We start from the raw sequence: 16604 nt of genomic DNA, 5'->3' as shown, positions 1-16604 counted from the left end.
CCGCTCCTGCACGGACCTTGGGGTCACTGCCCATCAGCGAGACGCTGGCAGCGAACGAGCCGTCGATGCTGAACACCACACACTCCATGCCCTTGGGCAGCACGGTCAGAAAGGCCTCGGCACTCGTCTGGTCGCCCCTGTTTGATGGGCAACGGCGACGAGCCAGGAACAAAAGTCACAGGTCTGAAGTGAGTTCATCTGCGAGGTGAGGACCAAATCTCGAAGGATCAATCTAGAAAGATCTTTTGCAAGATGCAAGTGCATCACCAATACAGAGAAAAGGCACATATGCCGAGAATGTGGGCAATGGCCCATCTGGAACAGTTATTTGTGCCTGAATACAGCATGAAGCACTGCCAAATGAAACCATCAATATTCTCAAAAGGCTCAACTGAATTTACACTTACAATAAAAACAGCAGTAGTATGTGCTAGGACCATATTGATTTTGCAATCAAATGAAGCAATTATATTTAAATGGCAAAAGCACTATCTTTCTCCAACTTCTGTGCTCATTCGGTGAAAACATCCACAACATCCATACTTCACATAAACAATTCCTTACGTACTTGACGACCATTTTTATGGGGTAGACTCCAACGGGAAGTCGTTTGTTTGCAGGGATGGTGTACGACACACGGCCACTGTTGCTAGTGAGCTCAGTGTCAAAAAACACCCAACGACCGGATGCAGGCTGAGACATCAAGAATACATCCACCTGAGAGAGAGAGGGATAGAGAGGGAGAGAGAGAGGGAGAGAGAGAGAGAGAGAGAGGGAGAGAGAGAGAGAGAGAGGGGGAGAGAGAGATAACTTGAGAATGCACATGGAAAACTAAAAGTTAGAGGGAGAGAGTGATTGAGAGATAGCTAGAGGATAGAAGAAGGTGAGTGAGGGTGACACAGCTGAGAAGAACATAAATGTGTGTGTGTGTGTGTGTGTGTGTGTGTGTGTGTGAGTGCTTCTGTCTGTGTGACAGTGAATGTGTGTGTGTCTGCGCGTGCATCTGTGGGTGTGTGTGTCTGTGTGTGTGTTCATTTCAGTAAGTTTGTGGGTGTGTGTGTGTGTGTGTGTGTGTGTGTGTGTGTGTGTGTGTGTGTGTGTGTGTGTGAGTGTGTGTGCACGTCTGTGTGTGTGTGTGTGTGTGTGTGTGTGTGTGTGTGTGTGTGTGGAGGCAGGCTGGAGGCAGGGCACACAGAGGTCACAGGAGGGAGAGGTTTCTCTGTAATGACACACTGGAGGCCAGAGAGCACTGCTAAAAATGGACCACAATCTTCTCCCTGAACCCACCACCACCACCACCTGACCAGGGCTTGATTCTCTTGCCTCTCCACTGTCATCAGCTCAGCGTCAGCTAGCGAAAGGCTGCTGGGCTGCACTGATAACGCTCCAGGTGTCGCTTTCTCTTTCTCACAGCCCACAGGCTCTGGCATAACCTGGTTGTCAGCACTCGGCACACACAGTGTACGCACGATGCAAATGAAATCATTAGTGTGCGAGGACTGCTGAGTGCATCTAAAATTCGGTGTCCAACACCAATGTGTGCGTTGGCAGTGTGCTGCTGACTGTGTATATAACTGACTGTGGAGTAATGCGCCGCCAAGTATGCATCGGGAGCGTGCATCTGTGCACACACTGTGTTTGCCAACTGCTTAAGAATGTGCTACTATGAATGAGGACACGTTCACTCTATTTCTCTTCACTCAAACACACTGCTTATACGGCACATCTATCCATTCATCCATCAATCCATTCATCAGGTGCCTTTCAGTAATTACATTTCTTAAAATAAATGAAGCTCGTTAGCATTAAACATGGCAGCTGTACTGTGGCTGTTTCACAGGAGTGCAGGTCCTCACCTTCTCCCCCGTCAGTGTGACCATGTGTGTCTGTGTGTGTCTTTGTGTGTGTGTCTTTGTGTGTGTGTGTGTGTGTGTGTGTGTGTGTGTGTGTGCGGCTGTTTCACATGAGCGCAGGCCCTCACCTTCTCTCCCGTCAGTGTGACCATGTCCAGGGGGCCGTACATGAAACGGCCCACCAGAGTCTGAGGCCCATCCTCCGTGGCAATAACGTCATGCACTCTGTGGTTGGCCGTGACATTCTGCATGAGAGGTAGAAGGGGGAAAAAACAGTGCAAGTAAATGCAATTGCCTATCATTCAAATTAAGGCCCTATGTGCTCTGAGTGACAGATGCATATGTCAGCAGCCACTAGCTCACCTGACAACATCCCTACATGTCTTAAAGATGGTACATTTGAGTTCATGCAGGTTTGTTCCAAATGTCATGTGAAGGTTTTCACAAAGTGTACACAAGAAATGGGAACATAGGGCTCATAACGTTGTGAGAACCTTTAGTCCAGTAGTGAGCTTTGATGCTTGCTTGAAATAATTTGCTCAATTGTTTACTGAAATAAAATTAAAACAATTCTGCAAGATCTTCAAAACTATATTTATAGCTTCTGCTTTGTGCTTTGCTGAAAATTCCTTCACAAAGCCTTTCCCAGAACCCAGTGTGTTGTTGAAATCCAGCTTGATTTAACAGCGAATGTATTATGATCACAAAAATATGTAAATTAGTGCTCAGTCTCTCTGGCACTAAAACTACTGTTTGCCTCAATTTGTCATCTTGCCACTCAGTGAGGGCAGAGAGAAATCTCACAGCCAAATGTCTTCAAGAGCTAAAAATAAGTTTCAAGCTCAGAAACCCAGCCACTGGCTGCGGTTCTAAAATGAGGTCAAAGAGCCTGTAAAGTGGCTTTATGATTCTTAACGCCAACAGAATTGAAGCACAGTTGCAAGTGCACAGGCAAGTTATTCAATCAATCAATCACAGTACTCATAGTCCTGTTCACACATAATAAGTATGCCCTAATTGCATGAGCTGCACTGTTTAGCTGGAGGGGTAAGATAAGGTAAGGTAAATGTATTTATATAGTGCATTTAACGTGCACAGAGTGCAACCCAAAGCGCTTACATAAAAACAGAGACAGTGCCGAACGGAGTGGCGTAGTCGCCAGCGTACCCGTGACAACACATGAACAAACAAATTTACAAAATAACAATGACACAAGACAAAAAAACATGACAAGATAACACAACAAAGACAAGACATGTCTTTGTTATGTCAGATGGAGTCAGTTGGGTCCTTGCCCATGACAGATTTGGGTGAGGTGACTACCGTAATTTCCCGACTATTAGCCGCAGCTTATACATTGACATTGCAAAATTTCTTCAGCTATGAGGTTCATACACGGGAGCAGTTAATAAGGTATCAATATGGTTTTGTTTCTTTTAACTTGCATAAAACACTGTCCTGCGGCTTATACACAATGCGGCTTATATGCAGGAAATTACTGTATATACCCGTAACAATACGGCTTATATGCAGGAAATGACTGTATATACCCGTAGTTTGACGTGGGTGCGCCGTCGGAGCCACTTCTCCCGGGGGCTGGAGGGGCAGAGGGGCGCGGTATCACAGCAGTCCGCCTTGCCAGCTTTCAGGCAGTCACACCGCAACACCTGTCCAATCACCATGCACACAAGGATGACAAATCCGAAAAGTCAGCAGGACCAATTAGCCAGTGAAAAAAAAAATCTAATCAGGATGTCAGAACTCATTTGGAGAGTAGCAGGGACAAGCCTTCTCACGGGGACCATGCTAAAGAAATTACTTTCCGAATCGATGCGCCAGAGCCAATCCTCACAGGGTTTGGAGGTTATCACAATATCACAACGACTGCTTAGTTACACTGTGGGGCAAAGTTTTATTAAAAAAGGAGGGGGAGATGTACTGAAGGTAAAATTTACATAACTACATATTTACAGGTTCATAAAAACAAGAAAACCATGACCAAAATATGCATAAGGCTTCCCAAAATGATAGAACAAAAAGTTTTCAAAAATATTGCCTCGATCTGTTTTGTTTCTAATGCTTTTGGATTATTTACAGCCTAACGTTTTTAATCAAAGCCAAGTGAAAATACATTTCACATGCCTAGATGAAAGCCCTGTTGTTTTCGCCTTGGTTCAGTTGCATTTCGTTTCTCTTTTTTGTTCGATCTCTGTTTGTTTGTTTGCTCCCCTCTCTTTTTCCCTTCTCCTCCAGGGCCGGCAGCTTTTGTCTAGCCTTTGTCCAGTAATGGCACTCATTTGGAGTTGTCCTCACGTCAACCCAGTGGATTGACATCAGAGCTGAAATTGGCCGTGGAAGCGTCAGGGAGAGACCCCCCACCACCACCACCCCGGCCCTGAATCCCTGGACGAAAGATCGATGTGCCTTTTGCAACTCCTTTGTGTCCAGAAATAGTTCTGTGAGCCCTGTGACGTCATTCTGATGTCACAGCTCTGTTGCGTAGGTCATGGTGTGCTAGCAGGACAGGACATCAGAGAGCCTCTCTAGGGCTTCAGCTGTGCAGGCAGGAGGCGGGCGGGGGGGGGGGGGGGGGGGTCCTCAGACACAGAGGATTACACATAAGGATTCTAAATAAAAACTAAAGAAGACATTTGAGTTGCACCGGCGTCGCTCTTCCTCTAACACAATTCATATGTTGTAGTCAAAATATTAGGTGAATGAACATTCCAAACATCATCACACACATGATCTATTCAGAACTGATATTACCAGGTGGTAATGGGGTCTTTGAACATGCAATAAATTGCAATGTCATCTAAATAACATAGGAACACTTGACATTATCAATTCAAACACCTCTGACTGGAAGCCATTTTTCCCCCCAAATGAACTTACCCTAATCGTTTGTTTCAATAGAGCAGACAAGATGTCGAGTGAGTTTAATGCTCTGTCTACTCGCATCTAGACAAGCTCATAAAAAAATATGAACAGTCTAAAAGATTAGTTATATCTTTCAGCAGCTCAAACATGTATTGCAGCTTCAAACTGGTAAGCATACCTTCTGGGAAAATCTAGGTCTGAGATTCTCCACTGAAATTCTTATAAAGGCATAAAAATAGCATTTTGTGTTGAAGTATCTAGCTGTCCCCTTTTATGCAGGAAGTCTAAAGTGATGCTGTGCAGGGAGAAAAATAGATGCCCTTGAGGTGTGGCTCTTGCATTGCTAGATGTCTGAGGAACACAATGACCAAGTCTGACAAGTCACACTCTAGGTGATGGAAGGCATGCCTTTCAGCCACTGCTCACATAACACATCGTAATCTCCCAAACATAAACCACAGTTTATACATTGATTTTGCAAAATGTCTTCAGCTATGAGGTTAATACAGGGGGGAGTTAATATGGCGTTAATATGTTGGGTTTTTTTACTTGCGAAAACACTGTCCTAAGGTTTAGACATACAGTAATGCTGCTGACACACAGGAAATTACTGTAACTCCTTCTCTGAGGACAGACTAGGCCCAATTAAGCTATCCACAAAGATAAAATAGCCTCATTGGTCAAACACAGCAGATATAGTCCATAGATTGAAAGATAAGCAGTATGACAATAATGTAATGTCAATAAACTGGTCAATTGTATAATATTGCTTTGCTTTAAACTCAATTAAATTGGCTAATCTCTTGATGCCATAGTACTGATTCATTTTCTTTATATTTATAGTAAACACATGAGCAATTCTGTGTTCAAGAAATGGGGGGAGGGGGTAGAGTGCACTACGTAGGTGGGACTTCAGATCTGTTCCTCTGAGTTCACAGCCCATGCATGGCAGGAAAGAACCGATTCTGACACACAAAGGGCACATGCTGTTTATGCTATCGATCTATTCAGCCAAAAACTCCAGCCCAGCAGGGGCATCATCACGCATAGGGAACCAGAGGTGCATGTGCTGCCCAGTGAGAGCAACCACATTTGTTACAACCCACAGACCTTGTATTTCTGGTTCAAATGCAATTATGAGCATACTGTAGTAAGTCACGTTTATTTCTGCATAAAGAACCTTCAATGTATCTATTTTTTCTGCCTCACTAAAACTGGTTATATTAAATTTTGTTGATTCATTTGTAAAACTGTGACAGTAACACTTTCGCTTCTGAGTTATGGGCTATAGCCAAAAAAAATGTGAGCATTACATTTCCAAATAAAAATCAAAGTGTGGTAACTAACATACATGGTGTATAAGCTACTTATATTTATAAACTAAAGTAATGAAAGCCATAAACAAAAATCAGAACGCGTACAGTAACCCTCTCACCTGTCGTAGAATGAAGGCCACAGCATCTGTGGACTCCCAGTAGGATGCATGGAACAGGTGGGGCAGAGCCACAGTGGGGAATGTGGTCAGGACATCAGGGCAGAAGAGTACGTAGTCCAGGCGCTTCAAGCCCCACCACTGGCTGCAGACTGACGTGTACAGTACATAGGTTGAGGCCATAGTTGCTCTTATGCATATAGGTCACATTTTCTAAAGAGCCAATTGGCTCTTTCTTTAAAATGCCAAATTGGACAGCTAGTCCATATGTTAATCACAATTTGCAGCTGTGTATTCAGATAAGTTGCCATCATCTATAGCCTATTCATAGAACAGCAAAAATAATCAGATGTAGCCTACACATTATGATCATGCAAGACTTTCAAAGAATATTAAACCAACCTGACAATTGACCTCCAACAGTTGAGAAAAGGGTAACATTTAGTTAGCACCATTGCATATTTAGGTCTGTATTGATTTATTCTTAATCAATATGTAATTTATTATTGGTAAATCCCCAATAAGCACCAGTTGATCCTGATCTACTGTAAGGTTATTGGTAGGCTATATACTACGGATCCCAGTGCATACTCCTAATTCACTGTCCGAACATGTGAACAGAAAAATAACATATTAAGACAATACTGGAACTAACATGTGTTCACTAAAATAAAGTGTTGCAGAGAAAAGCTACACAACTCAAACAAAAATGTCAAAAACAACACAAATGTGTGCTGCTATGTAGCCTACTGTGGATGTGATGTAGCTGACAGTGTTTTTGTATACCACTCACAGTCAGTGAGGTGGCTGACAGGTTGTTGCTGGGAGGCGACTGATGTTTCACTGTCGCTCCTGGACAACTTTGCCTTATCATGCAAAGGTCTGTCGCCCTCTTCCCCAGACACGAAGTCCACTTCAACTGGGGGCAGACCTTCAGGAAGGGGGTCTGTTCCCAACATCCCTATGGCTGAACCCCCTGAGTGCTTCAACAAGGTGTCAGCTGCAGAGTGGGAAGGGAAAAAGGGAGAACAATACACATTCAAAAATGAGCTTGAGAGAGGGGAGATGTCATTTTACAAGGAGAATTCATTTAGTTCATCTAAATGTCTTCAAGCTGTGGCATTTTTGACAACTTTTATCATGGCCTCAAATGTAGGCCAATATTTCACCAGCGTTTTTTCTGCTATTCTAAATAGAAATTCATCACAGGGTAATGACAGCTGTATTAAGTTACTCGTGTAGGCTATAATGTCTGCAACAGATCTATGCAAATCGCTGCAGGTCATAGATGAGTTTTATAATCTTTGATTTTAGACATTTTAATCCACAAAGGGGCGTGGGTATGACGCAGAAGCAAAGTACCCGGATGTTTTCGTGTCGTCATCCTCGGGGACGAACCCCTTCTGTGTACATAGGAAACCGAGCTGGACTCAGTGTATCACTTCTTTTTAAAACAAAAACCGTCATGATGCACACGGATTGAATGAAACAGTCTACAGAAAGACAGGCTACGCTGTCGAGGTCGGTGTATAGTGTTTATAAATTGAACCAGCACGTTACCGTTTGGAGGCTCGTGAAATTATCTAAAAGTACTTCGGCTAACTAAAATGCACGCTAGCTTCAGTAGTTAACCAGCCAAGTGACATTCTCCCAAACATCCCCCCACTAAATCCGCTATGTATGCTTAATTGCATAAAGGACTGCATAATGTAAGAATGCATTCATTCAAATTGAGCTTAGCTGCCTTAATGCTAAGATAGGTAACTAAGGGGAAATTAAAGGGCTACTCATACTTCTTGTGTTGTTGACTGAGGCTAGTCTGCTTGGAACCACAACAGATGCTCCACGTGTGCTTTTGACACAGCGTAACGACAGAGTTTACAGTTAAGATATAAAGGCTACGTTTAAAACAAAAAAGAATTTCAGAAACCTTTAGTCCTGCCACATCATAAAGTATAGTCCACATAACAGGTTATGCAAGTAAATGCTTGAAAGCTATTCTGCATTGTAGGCTGAAAGCCTAAATTCACTTTACCTGCTGCACACAACTCCAGCCTAGTATGTGACTTCACAGCAAACACGGCACAAGCTTTATCAGCCAAGACATGTAAGGGCTCTGATGGAGTACTGCATAGCAAACATGGTGCAACAATCAATCACTATGATCTCTCCTAATGGTATACTACTTTTCTTTTGTCTTTCTGGTTTATCCTAGATGGATGTCACGTCATCTGATATTCAGATGATGAATATGATCAACTGTGTTGTCCGTATCCATCGCCTGGATCTTCCACTGGACGTGGTAGTGAAGGTACCCCTGTGGGATGAGAACATCTGGGAAGAGCCTGCTTCATCCAGGAAGCAGAGGAGAAGCCTGCGGTACAGTGGATTACATGAGCCAGTCCAGGAGGCTGAAAAGGCATGTAGCAGACTAAAAAAGACCTCTATGTTTCATGTTGTGAATATTAACTGTGTTGGATTAGCGAACATGGCACAATGAAATGTATATTGTGAGGAGTCTGGTTTTCAACAACCCAAAAGAGAGCACACCACTCTTCTGCACATCGACCTCTACTGACTACCAAGCTGACCTTATCAAATTCCAAATTACTGTACTGTCCTCTGTGACTGTTCTCCATGCACTCGCCACCAATTGTAGTGAATTGCTGTTCCTCACTTGAGAGTTGCTTTGAATGAGCCTAGGAATGAATCGTTTATTTGTGTTGACGCAGTGCAATGTGATACAGTGTGTGATCTGCAGCTCTCTTATTGGTGTATTACTTTTCTTGTTACTTTATCCTAGATGGATGTCACGTCATCTGATATTCAGATGATGAATATGATCAACTGTGTTGTCCGTATCCAACGCCTGGATCTTCCACTGGACGCGGTAGTGAATGTACCCCTGTGGGATGAGAACATCTGGGAAGAGCCTGCTTCATCCAGGAAGCAGAGGAGAAGCCTGCGGTACAGTGGATTACATGAGCCAGTCCAGGAGGCTGAAAAGGCATGTAGCAGACTAAAAAAGACCTCTATGTTTCATGTTATGTGAATATATACAGTATTACTGTGTTGGATTGGCGAAGATGGCAAAATGAAATATATTATGAGGAGTCTGATTTTCATGTAACTCAAAAGAGAGCGCACCACTCTTCTGCACATTGACCTCTACTGACTAGTGGGTTACATGAACCAGACCAGGAGGTTGAAAAGGCAAAGACGAACACTCTTACCAAGGCCACATTCAATGTATATTCACATAATACTTTCTTTCATTTTTAACAGGAGAACCTTGGTGAAGCTCTAGATTGGATGACCCCAATTCCCTCATCTAGTGGATCTCCCGTAAATTTGGTCGACGGGACGGAAGCGGTCACTCAGGAGGTGCTGACTGGGCCCAAAAAACAGCGGAGACGTCGGAATGTTTTAAAGCGAGAAACGGAAAAGTCTGTAACAAGGCGCGACGGAGGAAGCAGGAGCTGCGTCGTAAGTGGCTCCACGGCTCGGGTGGTCCACCTGCCACGCCACCTGAGACGCATGCACCAGTGGAGCCCCCAGAAAGCCCTCGATGCTACGGAAAAGCCGGTCGCAGCAGCGCGTGGCAGAAGAACCAAGACCTGCATTGTGGATGGCTGCACAGCTGTTGGGGTTCACCTGACACGACACCTCAGACAGGTGCACCATCTGGGCCCTTCTGAGATCCGAAGAGCTATTTTTGGCAGCAAAAAGCCACGGCCTCTAACCAGTCGGCGGGGCAAGAAACGGTGTCCCCTGGAGGGATGTTGCTGTGTAAGACGGAATATTTACCAGCACATGAGAAAATTCCACGGGCTGGAAAAAGGGCGGAGAGGATGGAGCACACTGTTAAAGGCAAGAGATGAAATAGTACCTTGATTTAAAAACAAAAACAAAATAAAAACCAGTTGAAATCGCCAGTGGACCATAATCTTGATGGACCAATTGATTGATTTTGTGTAGTAGTACCAGTCCATGAGTATTACTCAAAAAGGTTTTGATTACAGTCTTAGAACAACAGTAACCTTATGAACAGTAAATAATGGTAACATGCTTTTTTTATTGACGTTGTAAAATGTGTTTGTTCTTTTTGTGTAAACAGTGGAATGTTTCAGGCAATGAAAGTGGTGAACTGTACCCTACCACCTCCTCAACATGGAGAAGCGTGGAGGAGGGGTCAAAGCAAGAGGAGCCACCTGAACAAGAGATGGAAGCATCCAATAACCAAAGGCATCTATGTGGCAACATTACCGGTAGACATCATGGAGAAATAAAGCCTTGTGGCAGAGGGACTAAGAGCTGCATTGTAAGCGGTTGTACAGCTGTTGTGATTCACCTGCCTCGACACCTGAGACAGGTGCACGAGTGGAGCCCTCAAGAGGCCCGAGATGCTGTCCAGTCCCTCAGGAAGTCGTTGTCACCAACAAGCCGGTCAATGAAGATGTGTCCAGTGGAGGGATGTGGTCGCATGACACAGAGGATTCCCCAACATATGAGAAAATATCACAAACTGCAAATAGGCCCTCTAGCAGGATGTAACATCAAAAAAGCACAAGTTGAATTACAGGGCCAAGACGGATCAATTCATGGGCCAGAAGTAGTCGAAAGTGTAAGTAGAGGCTTTCTTTGACTTGTATGGCCAAATTATCTAGATGGTTGTACCATAGAAGTTTTACAAATGGATTGGGTTATAGAGCTATATTGGTAAACCATAATACTGTAATTAGGATAATAGTAAGTAATTACAAACTACAGTAATTCCCACTAAAACTTGATTAATGTTGTAAAATGTTCATTTTAATCCAGAGTATAATAAGCTCATCAGAGCTTTTAGACGATGGAAGTGTTGAACTGCTCCTTTCATACCCAACCACCATCTCAACATGTGAAGAGGAGGGACTGCAAGGAGAGGAGCCACCTCAAGAAGAGACTGAACTACCCGATGACCAGAGCAGTCCATGCTGCAGTATTACTGACAAGGCAACTGAGAATGGAGAACTAAAGCCTCGAAGCAGAGGGACTAGGAGCTGCATTGTAAGCGGCTGTACAGCTGTTGTGATTCACCTGCCACGACACCTGAGACAGGTGCACGAGTGGAGCCCTCAAGAGGCCCGAGATGCTGTCCACTCCGCTGCGAAGCCGTTGTCACCAACAAGCCGCCCATTGCAGACGTGTCCAGTGGAGGGATGTAATCGCAAGACACAGAGGATTCCTCAACATCTGAGACAATACCACAAACTGCACATAGATTCTCTAGAGCGACATAACATCAAAAAAGCAGAAGTTGAATTAGAGGGCCAAGACGGATCAATTCATGGGCCAGAAGTAGTTGAAAGTGTAAGTAAACACCTTCTTTGTCTTGTATGATCAGATTATCTACACAATATCATGGAAGTTCTAAATGGATTGTGGTCAAAGAACTATAGTAAACTATAATACTGTAATTAGGATAATAGTAAGTAAGTACAAACTACAGTAATCCCCACTAAAACTTGATTGTAAAATGTTCTTTTTTAATCCAGAGTATTGTAAGCTCATCAGAGCTTTTAGACGATGGAAGTGTTGAACTGCTCCTTTCATACCCAACCACCATCTCAGCATGTGAAGAGGAGGGACTGCAAGGAGAAGAGACACCTCAAGAAGAGACTGAACTACCCGATGACCAGAGCAGTCCATGCTGCAGTATTACTGACAAGGCAACTGAGAATGGAGAAATAAAGCCTTGTGGTGGCAGAGGGACTAAGAGCTGCATTGTAAGCGGCTGTACAGCTGTTGTGATTCACCTGCCACGACACCTGAGACAGGTGCACGAGTGGAGCCCTCAAGAGGCCCGAGATGCTGTCCAGTCCCTCAGGAAGCCGTGGTCACCAACAAGCCGCCCATTGAAGACGTGTCCAGTGGAGGGATGCGGTCGCGTGACACAGAGGATTCCCCAACATTTGAGACAATATCACAAACTGCACATAGGCTCTCTAAAGCGACATGACATCCAAAAAGCAGAAGTTGAATTACAGGGCCAAGACGGATCAATTCATGGGCCAGAAGTAATCGAAAGTGTAAGTCACCTGCTCCTTTGACTTGTATGACGCAGTGCATTTATGTTTAGTGGTATCTGTTTTGTATTGCCCTTAAACGATTGTCAAAAAAAACAATCTTCACCAAAACTGTGTCAATGTAAAATGTTTTTTTGTTTGTTTGTTTGTTTTTTAAATCCAGAGTATAATAAGCTCATCAGAGCTTTTAGACGATGGAAGTGTTGAACTGCTCCTTTCATACCCAACCACCATCTCAACATGTGAAGAGGAGGGACTACAAGGAGAAGAGACACCTCAAGAAGAGACTGAACTACCCGATGACCAGAGCAGTCCATGCTGCAGTATTACTGACAAGGCAACTGAGAATGGAGAAATAAAACCTTGTGGTGGCAGAGGGACTAAGAGCTGCATTGTAAGCGGCTGTACAGCTGTTGTGATTCACCTGCCTCGACACCTGAGACAGGTGCACCAGTGGAGCCATCAAGAGGCCCGAGATGCTGTCCAGTCCCTCAGGAAGCCGTGGTCATCACCAACAAGTCGGCCATTGAAGACGTGTCCAGTGGAGGGATGTGGTCGCTTGACACAGAGGGTTTCCCAACATATGAGACAATACCACAAACTGCACGATTCACAGGATATGAGCAACATGCAAGGTAATGAACAGCTGAACTAAAGGCTAACCATATAACGTTGGTGCATTTAAACTATAAAGCTTTATTTAGGGTAGTTTATTAGGCCAAAAGATCTAAATGCTCCATTTAAGTAACTACAGGAGACTATTCACATGCGAGGCCTCATTTCATATTATACCATGATCTAGTGGGCAAGAACTTTGACTTTGACTGCAAGCACAGAATAATCGGCCATATTGACTCTGTATCCATGAAGACACCAGTGTATCCAACTGATCTTTACCAGACCCATCTAAGGAAACTAAATATTTCTCCTTGAGCATTCTCCTTCTTGATTCTTACTTGCTTTCTGTCACTGTGAACTGTCCTATCTACATAAAGTTTAAAGCCCCTAAAATGTCTCTCCTCTCTTCCTTTTCCAGTTGCAGATGATGATGCTTGTTGACTTGTCAAATATTTGGACTGAAGCAAGTGGAGCTGTCAGGCACAGTGAGGACATGCAACCCCATTTCCAGTGTTAGCAAATCGCCAAAGAAGTAATCTGTCAGAGTGACTTCTCTGTGACACTCTCAACCAGTGGTGTAGTCTACGTGATACGCAGGACTACCCAATATACCCACATAAAAAGCATCACCATCTCAGTATACCCACTATATATTACATATACAGTAGGATACGTATTAACATTTGTGGTTAATCACAGTATACCCACTACTACAATACAGCTAACTAGACAACACCACTACTCTCAACAACTTAACTAGTGGCTCGGTAATGTCACACCTCTTCACTCTCCTAATTCTTTCTTGCCCCGTACGTTTCTCTTCTAGTTTCTCTCTGTCTCAGGCCACGGTCACCCAAGAAGAAAGACACAAGTCTGTCATATCATTCCGCGAGTAGTTTGTTCTCTTATCGCTTGTGGAACTTCATTGAAAGTGACAGTCAGCAAGTATCAGAACTGCCCCTGAAAACCCCGGAGAAGCGTCCTGGGCTGGGAGTTTTAAAGAAAAAAACTGATGGTGGTCGCAGGGGAAGGAGCTAACGCACAAGTGATGTGCAGTACCTGCCTAGTGGTGCTAAGTTTCCCCAACACTGCGGAGGGTTTAGCCAGACATTCTCACGTGAGCAAGAGTCTCAACCATGCATCTCTGCTGTTGAGTCCAACAACACTTTTGAAAAATAAAAATACATTTTAAAACATTCAAATTGCAATGTAATTTGTTCAATAAGCTTTATTGAACAGTCAGTGTGTTTACATGTTAATACACACCTGTACCTTGATTCATAACTATGACAATAACTACATAACTGTAGCCCATAACTATACTACTATATATCACATCTCTGGAAGGGTGTCACACACACCAAGGCAGAATCAGACTAGATGAGTTTTTTTTGTCTGTCATGTGTTTCTGTGTGAATACTTGTATGTACTGTGTGTGTGTGTGTGTGTGTGTGTGTGTGTGTGTGTGTGTGTGTGTGTGTGTGTGTGTGTTATAGGGAGAGGGGGACCCCTTTCAGATTACATGTTTCAGCAGGCATTGACCTTTACACAACCAGATGAATGTCCAATTTGGAAATATTTCCTGGTGCTGAGTGAGGACAGCACTCACCTGAATGCTGATATGGCCTGTGTGTGTGTGTGTGTGTGTGTGTGTGTGTGTGTGTGTGTGTGTGTGTGTGTGTGTGTGTGTGTGTGTGTGAGTTTGTGTGAGAGAGAGAGAGAGAGAGAGAGAGAGAGAGAGAGAGAGAGAGAGAGAGAGTGTGTGTGGGTCTCGTGTAATTAGTAGCAACAGCTGGTAGTCTTCACAAGTTAATCAGGTGAATAAAATATCACATGGACCTCTCAATCCTGAACCGTAGAACAACATGGCACACAACTAAATCCCATGTGTGTGCCAACTCATTTGGCTGAATAAAGCTGATTCTGAAACTGAACTTCAAAACACATTGAGACTCTACTGCACACTATCACACATAGCATAAATCACGGTGTAAACAATTATACACTAACACTGTGCCAATAGGTAATATAAAATTACAGGTAATACCGGCATTTCTTTGGCTGACACTAATAGAAAACAGAATAAGGTTATGACTTAAAGTAAAATGATATAACCCAGTACCATTTCCCCCTGTATTGTCAATGATTGTTGACTACTGCTTCAACCCTTTCTGATATTATGTTTCCAAATCTGTAGCATAAATATCAAATCAAACTGAAATGAGCTGAGATGTATGCTACAGTATGAATCAAAAATCATAGAGCAATATGCACGTGGCGCTCTATGATCTTTGGTATAAATTCAGATAAAAGCAGGACAGACAAGTATTAAAAGATGCATTCAATCAAGAGTCATGTCTAGTGAGACAGCTCTCTTATTTAGTCAGGGAGGCAGTGAGCCACTGCCTTCCATTTCGAACGGAGCCACCAACACAATACCACACTATACCCCAATCTAATACCAGGAATAGAGCCCTTTAAACTGACCTATGAGGGTGGATCGCCCGTCTCCAAGGGGGTAGCGTTGGTAGCGGGGCACAGAGAATGGGGACAGCTGCCTGAGTTTGGGGTGGAAGAGAGGCTCCAGACGAGAGGCAGAGGGATCGGAGGGGTAGAACAGATTGAAGAGCTGCGAGCAGGCCGGCTGGAGCTGGGACACTGTAGCAAAGAGAGAGGGATGGGTTTAAACTTCTAAGGGATATGTACATTAGTATTCAAGAATATGAGATATGAAATCCCTTCAGGTAGAGGTTGTGCATTTCTGGTTCTTGTTGGTTTACTTGTGTGCGTGTGGATTAGAATGAGGTGTGGGATTCTAAATTTCAACTTCTGACACATCTGACAGCGGAGACATACATAGGCCTCTGAAAGTATGACTTCCCCTGTGGGGGGTAGCAACCAACCCTGAAAAGCAGGTAGGACTGTTTTCCTCATGGCCAGAACCAGCCCAAGAGGACAGCCAAGGAGGAAGCAGTCAGACACCTCAAAGTCAAAAGAGCCCGGGCCGGACGCCAGGCGTGACCCGCAGTATTCTCCCTGTAAGAGACTGAGAAAAGGAGCGGGGGAAAGACAGGAAAGGAAAGATAAAGATGAACAGAAGGAGATAGAGAAGAGAGAGGGAGAGAAATGAAATGTGAGGACATGTGAAGACATAGCACATAGTGGCGTAGACATAGAGTCAAATCAGGTCAACTCTCTTTGTATAGCATAGACCCAATGTGCTACAAAAGAAAGAGAAAAGCACACATGACATGACCAAACAAAGATAGAAAATAGATAAAGCTAAACATACGGTATGGAAATATAAATACATATAATAATATAAGTAAATGATAAGAAATATTGTACTGCTGGCTAATTGGCCCAAGTGGGAGCATGTACAGATTAAAAAGCAAAGGACCAAGAATTGACCCCTGAAGTAGCCCATATAAAATGTCAACTACATCAGATGTAAAATTCTCAATAGAGACAGAATGTGATCTTCTACAGTAGTTAGATAGGAAGAAAGCCAGTTGAGGGCCGTGCCTGTAAGTCCTACTAAGTGTTCTAGCCATTGAAGAAGAAGTGTAAGGTTGATAGTGTCAAAGGCTGCAATGAGATCAAGAACATGGACACTTTGTGGTTGTTTGTGGCAATTTCATCATACAGAGAGTGAGAGAAAGAAAAATGACAGCAGGAAAGATATAATTACCAATTAACCCAAACCATTTAATAGGTTAATTAACCCAAACCACTTATACTACCTCTCCTGTC

At 43.6% G+C, this 16604-nt stretch overlaps 2 protein-coding genes across 2 annotated transcripts in view; one reads left to right on the top strand and one right to left on the bottom strand.

Annotated features, from left to right (window-relative positions):
* The window catches only part of LOC134079785 (membrane-associated phosphatidylinositol transfer protein 3-like), a 70711-nt gene that overhangs the window by 4625 nt on the left and 49482 nt on the right, over positions 1–16604 (bottom strand). Inside the window, exons 10-19 of the mRNA XM_062535860.1 lie at positions 15755–15897; positions 15339–15509; positions 10319–10376; positions 9621–9805; positions 6959–7165; positions 6169–6317; positions 3404–3520; positions 1982–2098; positions 569–717; positions 1–137 (exon numbers count right to left, since the gene is read on the bottom strand). The exon at positions 1–137 is cut by the window's left edge and continues 13 nt beyond it. Of these exons, the coding sequence (XP_062391844.1) occupies positions 1–137; positions 569–717; positions 1982–2098; positions 3404–3520; positions 6169–6317; positions 6959–7165; positions 9621–9805; positions 10319–10376; positions 15339–15509; positions 15755–15897 (1433 nt within the window). The remainder of the gene's footprint in view (positions 138–568; positions 718–1981; positions 2099–3403; positions 3521–6168; positions 6318–6958; positions 7166–9620; positions 9806–10318; positions 10377–15338; positions 15510–15754; positions 15898–16604) is intronic.
* On the top strand, positions 7556–14047 carry LOC134080212 (uncharacterized). Its single transcript, XM_062536522.1, has 9 exons — positions 7556–7686; positions 8381–8584; positions 8969–9172; positions 9451–10035; positions 10283–10789; positions 10987–11517; positions 11703–12236; positions 12397–12868; positions 13270–14047. The coding sequence occupies exons 2-9, from the start codon at positions 8381–8383 to the stop codon at positions 13290–13292; spliced, it is 3060 nt and encodes a 1019-aa protein (XP_062392506.1). The 5' UTR covers positions 7556–7686; the 3' UTR covers positions 13293–14047.

This window comes from Sardina pilchardus, chromosome 5, assembly GCF_963854185.1.
Source record: "Sardina pilchardus chromosome 5, fSarPil1.1, whole genome shotgun sequence".
Taxonomy (NCBI): Eukaryota; Metazoa; Chordata; class Actinopteri; order Clupeiformes; family Clupeidae; genus Sardina; species Sardina pilchardus.
This window is presented reverse-complemented; position numbering and strand designations above follow the sequence as displayed.

Bases quoted from the DNA above. Each gene is read 5' to 3' on its own strand.
- LOC134080212 (XM_062536522.1), top strand. From the start codon at position 8,381: ATGGATGTCACGTCATCTGATATTCAGATGATGAATATGATCAACTGT. The intron at 8,585-8,968 runs GCATGTAGCAGA...ACTTTATCCTAG, and splicing joins CAGTCCAGGAGGCTGAAAAG to ATGGATGTCACGTCATCTGA. The intron at 10,790-10,986 runs GTAAGTAGAGGC...ATTTTAATCCAG, and splicing joins GGCCAGAAGTAGTCGAAAGT to AGTATAATAAGCTCATCAGA.